At 38.5% G+C, this 7,500-nt stretch overlaps 1 protein-coding gene across 1 annotated transcript; it reads right to left on the bottom strand.

Moving 5' to 3' along the window:
• Positions 1–5,193: 5,193 nt before the first annotated feature.
• On the bottom strand, positions 5,194–5,776 carry LOC140991182 (uncharacterized). The gene is made up of 2 exons (XM_073461138.1): positions 5,654–5,776; positions 5,194–5,493 (listed from the first exon to the last, which is right to left on the bottom strand). Exons 1-2 carry the CDS (start codon positions 5,774–5,776, stop codon positions 5,194–5,196), a joined length of 423 nt encoding a protein of 140 aa, XP_073317239.1.
• Between the last annotated feature and the right edge of the window lie 1,724 nt (positions 5,777–7,500).

The following is a 7,500-nucleotide window of genomic DNA, read 5'->3' as shown; positions in this document are numbered from 1 at the left end:
ATTTATGTTACTGGTTGTGAGATTTTAAACGAATACTTTTGGCAAAATTTACTTTGAGATCTTTTGTGCAACTACTTTGGGATGAACAGTTTGTTTCATCGAATTTTGAAGGTTCATGATTTATTTATCAAAATTTTTATTTTTCGGCAAATTTTAAAGTACTTAAAAGTACGGTACGTTTGCGGAAAAATAAAAATTTTCTTAAATATAAAATAAACTTTCGAATTTGCATTAAGATATCTTGTTCGTCTAAAAACATTTGCCATAAAACAACCATACTCAAGTTTGCCAACCATCTAAAAATATTTGCAATAAAAGATCACCATAAAAATTTTTATAACGAAAATATTTGTTTAAAACATCGTAAACAAACATGAAATCAGTGTATTTGAAACTTTCATAAATTCTTAAAATGACATGGGCGGTCCTCGGGTCTAGCCTCCAGCTCAGTCCAAGCCAGCTCCTTGATCCCCACCCCTAGTCTCCTCGACATCCTCCTCACCGGCATCGATCAAGTATAGTGAGCCTAAAGACTCAACACGTATAAACTGAAAATAACAAGTACTACGTAATAAAACCACATGCAACTTCAAAGTAGAGTGTACATAATGGAAACATGAACATGAACATACTTGGAACATGAACATAATAACATAACATAGACGTGCCATGATCATAAAACTTTCGTAAACATACTTGCATCGTACATACATGAGCATACATAACATAATTTTACGTAGAGGCATGTTTCAAAGCAAGTGACCCATACATAATGCGCCTGATCAGACTAAACCACAGAACTGGGCTGACAGGAAAAATCCACTGCCACGTACATGAGATCCCCGTTCATGCTTTAACGGGTGGATTGGTCCCTGGTCATGCTTTACCGCTTTCCAATCCTGATCTAAACCCGTTCATGCTTTAATAGGGTGGAGAGGTCCTCGGCCACGTTCACCGACTTCCAAACCCATACATAATTTGGTCACGAGACAATTAGCATACCTCAAAAACATTAAAATGTTTTCTTTTGCACGTCAACATACTTACTTGGCGTTGAGGGATTCGTTGGATCTCGCTTGGGCTACTGCTGCAACATATTAACATGAGTTTAAATACTTAACTTGCATAACTTAAACGTAGGTACTCGAGCTCACCACCGAAGTGAATAAATAGCTTATGACATTCTAAATCACTCGGGACTTGACCTCGTTTAATAATCGTACTAAACCATGAAATAGAACCCCCAAAACAAATCTTATATTTTAAATTCATAACCACAAAACAAATCAATTATTTTATATTCATAACCACAAAGCAAATCCTATATTTTATACTCATATAAAAAAAATAAAATTTTTTTTAAAAGGGGTACACGGACCCTATGTAAGGGTCAGGCACTGGAAATTCGCATTTTTGAAGGAAAAAGGACATGGACTCCGTGTCGGGGTCCGCGAAGGGGTCCGTGTACATGCTGTGAGTGCAAACCAACAAAATTCAATACACATGATGCTTAATATCCTTAACTCGATTTTACGGACTATGAATCGACACCTCGAGACCATCCTAGGATGCTATGACATTGAACCAAACTCGTACAAACACCCCAAAGCAACGACGTCCAACCTTCGACACATTACAACTCATGAACACGGACTTTGACACAAAATCAATTCCTACGACTCTAAATTAATTCAAGTGCCCCTTGACGCTAACCGACACACCAAAAACAATTCCCACATCATCCTCAACCTGTCTAAATGCAGCAGCGATCACCCATCGATCCCCAACAAAGCCTGCAACTTCAAGAATGCAACAACAACATAATTTTCAGAAAACGCCGTTTGAGCAGTCTCACGAAAAACACTATACCCCACTCAATATTTTTCCAAATATATCGAATTTTATATCAAATCAAAGGTATCAAAAATTTCTACGTTTCATATGTTGAAAGTTTTTCAAGAAAAGCGATCGAAAAATCGTAGTATTTAAAAAACCAACAAAAACGTGATTTGAGATCTCAAAAATGGTTTCAAAAGTGATCCAAACATAATTGCTCAAACTTCCACACATCACACATGTATTTTCACAATAAAAATATTGCAACACATACAATGACATGATCGACACAGGAAAAATAGAATATATGTGCCTTTTAATATGAAAAACTCACGATACGGCGATACCGAAGCAGAAACGGTGCGAGGCTTGATCCGGGAATCGTGGAACGATTTTCTTGCAACAAAACCAACAAAAATTTGCTAGAAATATTCTGGGGTGGGGCAGCAGCTGCTTTAGTGCCAAGAACCCTAAAATTTTCTTTTAAAATGATGAAATGGTAACAAGAGAAATGTGTGTGTGTGTTATACGTGTAGGTGTGTATGTATAAGTGTGTGAGGACCAGTGCTCTTAATTAATATTTAATTACCAAACAACAAGGATTAAATGGTGTAAACAGTGAAAACGAGTTTAAAACGTTCATTAGGGCCTATAGAAATTTCGACATGACCTCCCCATAAGTAGGACATCCCAAAAATTTCAAAACACAACAACATATATACGCGCGAAAATAACATCAGGTTCACAATCAACCAAACAAATATCCTACAGCCGCACTGGCCAGGACTAGACACAACATACCACAAATGAAATCCAAAACAACATAAAAACATAACACCATACAGCTACACAGGGCATCTCCCTGGCAAATGTATCAAACCAGCATAACATATATAAATATCTGGGAACTCTGACACAAACCGACTGACTACTGGGTACCACTCGCTGAAGCTCCACCAGACGCATCAAATCCCCTGAAATGACCTGCTATGGCATCAAAAACAACCACAAAATAAAAAAAAAAACAGGGGTCCGACCCGAGTACGACAAACCAGTAAAATCACGACGTATATAAAAGACATGTAATAATATCAAGTAAATGCAATGATATGCGATGCATGAATGGTAACAATGGAATAACGGATACCAAATGGAGTCCAAACGAATAGCATCATCAACAGTAACAGTGGCCACCCGTGCCAGGAATGCAGCATCAAATCGTCGCTCGTCCATGCACGTAGCATCGGGAATGCGAGTAGCTAAGTCACTCGTCCCTAGCTGTCATCTGGGAATGTGGCTAATCCTAACCCACTCGTCCCTCTGATGACTCAATATATCTCAACAGAATCAACATAAATCGCAGTCAAAGGAGTCAAGGCTCAATATGTTATGTCAATATAATTTATGCATGAATGTATCAGAATAAACATTCAAAGCACGTAATAGCAAACAACATTCACCGAATATTCTTACACGCCAATATAAACGTCATTATAATATAGGTTTGAGCGTACCTCAATTACAACTTACAATACCACAGTAAATTCTTAAAGACTTCCTGATGAACTCGTCCAACGATAAAACCTACATTATAAATTCACTATACACTTCAATACAATGCATACCAAACGACTAAACCAAAATAAATCAGCTTGGTTAAAATTTGAAATCCGGGCAGCCTATATAACCCATAATAATCTGAAATTCCAAGCTTAATACCTCAAGAAACGAAGCTTAAACACACAATAGTGATCTCGGAGAATATGGCTAGCCGGAAACACTGTTCACGATCTGAAAACGAACTGGAAATTAAGGGAAAAGCTTAATACTTTACTTTTACAAAGTAATCCACCAAGAACAACCAATAATCGAAGCCAAAACCTTACCTATAACCGAATCAAAGCTCACACACAGCTGCTGGAAAACGAGCCGATCAAACTCGATAACTTCCGATTCAAGGCAAGAAACAAGCTAATAGAATGGAGGAAGAAAGTTTGCTAAGCTGCTGCACTATTCTTCGACCACTGGTGGCGCTGCGCGACTGAAGCAGAAAGTGGAGAGAAGCGACGGGCAAGGCTGGCGAAGAGCTTTCTGGAATTGAACGATCTGATTTCTTCTATCAATTGGGTTGGGTTATTTAAATTAAATATGGAAATGGGCTGGGCCTATTAGTAATTGGGCTCTCACATTCTCCTCCACTAATAAAAGATTTCGTCCTCGAAATCTAATAAATACAACACTGATATCGACAACATTACGACTGATAATACATAGGAAATTCAGAATACATCGCGTAATTCATTACATTCTTAAACAAATGAGGCCATTCTTGTCGCATCTTTGCCTCTAATTCCCATGTAGATTCTTCTCTTCCATGCCTACCCCGTTGTACCAAAACTAGTGGAATCGTCTTGCTCTTGAGCTGTCTTTCCTTGCGGTCCAAAATTTGCACTGGATGTTCAACATAGCTAAGGGAACTGTCCATCTCCACTTCCTTAACATTCAAGATATGAGACTGATCTGGCTCACACTTCCGCAACATAGATACATGAAACACATTATGTATCAAAGACAAACTCTACGGCAAGTCTAAACGATAAGCCAACGTGCCAATCATCTCAACAATCATATACGGACCAATATAACACGGAGCTAACTTCCCTTTATGTCCAAATCTCATAGTACCCCGGAATGGTGATAATTTCAAGAAAACATAATCGCCCACTTGGAACTCTAAAGGTCTACGCCTTTTATTTCATAACTGGCTTGATGATCCTGGGCTGCTTTCATCCTTTTCCTGAACAATTCAACTTTATCTTTCATCTCTTGAATAATTTCTGGTTTTGACATATGTCTTTCTCCTACATCTTCCCAACATATCGGCGATCTGCACTTTCTTCCATACAAAGCTTCAAATGGTTCCATACCAATTGTTGCCTGAAAACTATTATTGTAAGAGAATTCCACCAAAGATAATGATTCTTGCCAACCACCTTTGAAATCCATCACTACTGCTCGTAACATATCCTCTAGAGTCTGGATGGTTCTTTCTGACTGACCATCTGACTGCGGGTGATAGGCGGTGCTCATAGCAAACTTTGAACCCAAATCCGATTGCAAACTTCCCCAAAATTTCGAAGCAAACCTTGGATCACGATCGGATACTATGGTTACTGGCACACCATGCAATCTCTCTATATGATCAATGTACAGTTTTGCCATTTTCATATAAGTACAAGTATGATCATATGGAATAAAATGAGCGGATTTAGACAATCTGTGAACAATCACCCAAATCGCATCACAACCACGATTAGAACGAGGTAGATGTGTCACAAAATCCATAGCAATGTGCTCTCAATTCCACTGCGGAACTTCAAGACTATGTAACATTCCGCCAGATCTCATTCTTTTGGCTTTAACTTGTTGACACGTTAAATATTTAGCCACAAAATGAGAAATATCTTTCTTCATAGCTTCCCACCAATAATGAGCTCTTAAGGTATGATACATCTTTCGAATTCCTGGATGAATACTGTGTCGACTACAATGTGCTTCATGTAGTATAACTTCTTTCAAATCTATCAAATTAGGAACCACAAGTCTACCATTAAAGCACAGACTACCATCTGAGGCAACAAAACTTTTCTGTCTGACCTGTTCGAGACAATTCTTTTAATCTATGAATGTGCGGATCAGTCCTCTGTGCTGCTTTGACTCTGGACAAAATCTGTGGCTCAACTTGAATAGATGATACTACAAAGTAGTCTCCACTTATCTGATAAGTCCATCATGAAGTTCCCAAGTGCTCGTGAACTTTAGAGATAGTCAAAGATGTCAGCATAGCATTCTGAACTTTCTTGCTGAGGGCATCTGCAACAAGATTCATTGGGCCCGGTTGATACTGAATCACACAATCAAAGTCTTTAAGCAACTCCATCCATCGCCGCTGTCTCATATTCAAGTCCGGCTGTGAGAAAATATATTTAAGACTCTTGTGATCCGAATAAATCACAAACTGCTCACCGTACAGATAATGACGCCATAACTTCAATGCAAACACAATAGCAGCCAACTCTAAGTCATGAACTGGATATCGGGTCTCATGCGGTTTCAACTGACGAGAAGCATATGCAATCACTCGCTCATTTTGCATTAAAACACAACCTAGTCCATTTAGAGATGCATCTGAACAAACAACATATCCACCTGAGCCTGATGGCAAAGCTAGCACTGGAGCTGTTGTCAACTTTTCCTTCAAAGTCTGAAAACTTGACTCACATTCATCAGTCCACAACAAACGTCAATCTTTTTGCGTTAATTGGGTCATAGGCCTTGCTATAATAGAAAATCATTCAATAAAACGCCTATAATATCCTGCCAATCCCAAGAAACTACGAATATCGGAAATATTCGTCGGTGTTGGCCAATTGATAACAACTTTCACTTTACTGGGATCTACTGATACTCCTTGAGCTGATATAACATGACCCAGAAATACAACTCTGTCCAGCCAGAATTCACATTTAGAAAATTTTTCATACAATTGCGCTGCTCTTAGTGTCTGGAAAACTAACCTTAAATGTTCTCGATGCTCTTTCTTTGTCTTTGAATAAATCAGAATGTCATCTATGAAGACAATAACAAATCTGTGTATAAATTCTCGAAATACGCGAATCATCAAATCCATAAAAAACGCTGGAGCATTAGTCAATCCGAAAGGCATAACTAGAAATTCATAATGTCCATAACGGGTTCAAAATGCTGTCATCGGAACATCATCCTCTCGAACTCTAAGCTGATGGTAGCCAGAACGAAGATCGATCTTTGAATACACTGATGTACCCTGCAACTGATCAAACAAGTCATCGATACGTGGCAGAGGATACTTATTCCTCACAGTAGCTTTGTTCAACTGTCTGTAATCAATGCACATTCATATCGTTCCGTCTTTCTTCTTTACAAACAATACCGGAGCTCCCCAAGGTGACATACTTGGTCTAATATAGCCTTTTTCCAGTAAGTCCTGTAATTGCACTTTGTGTTCTTTCAATTCCGCTGGAGCCAAACGATATGGTGCTATCAAAATAGGATTTGTCCTGGACACCAACTCAATGCTAAAATCGATTTCCCTCTGGGGTGGAAAGCCTGGAATCTCATCGAGAAATACATCAGGGAATTCCTTGACAACATGAATATCAGACACTTCAAACCCTTTTCCCTGAGTCGCATCAACTGCATTGATCATGAATCCTTCATTTCCTGACGACAAGATTCTAAACATTTCCATTTCTGACACTAATGGAATACGTGATTGCGAATCACTACTGTAAAAATTCCATTTACTGCCATAATACGGTCTGAATCTGACAACTCCATGGAAACAATCAACGGTAGCTCGATAATTTGACAGAGTATCCATTCCCAGAATACAGTCGAAGTCACACATATCTATCTTGATTAGATTAGTTATCATAATATTATCATCGAATCTAATCACACAATTCAGAATTATCTCATGAGACATCAAACATACACCGGCAGGAGTAGAGACTGACACAGTATCTATCAACGGAGTAGAGGCAATCTCATGCTCATCAACAAATACAACAGATACAAATGAATGAGATGCTCCTCTGTCTATCAGTATACGCGCAGGATGAT

Source organism: Primulina huaijiensis, chromosome 13 (assembly GCF_012295235.1).
Source record: "Primulina huaijiensis isolate GDHJ02 chromosome 13, ASM1229523v2, whole genome shotgun sequence".
Lineage (NCBI taxonomy): Eukaryota > Viridiplantae > Streptophyta > Magnoliopsida > Lamiales > Gesneriaceae > Primulina > Primulina huaijiensis.
Note: the sequence above shows the minus strand (reverse complement) of the source record. Positions and strands in the feature narration are given on the sequence as shown.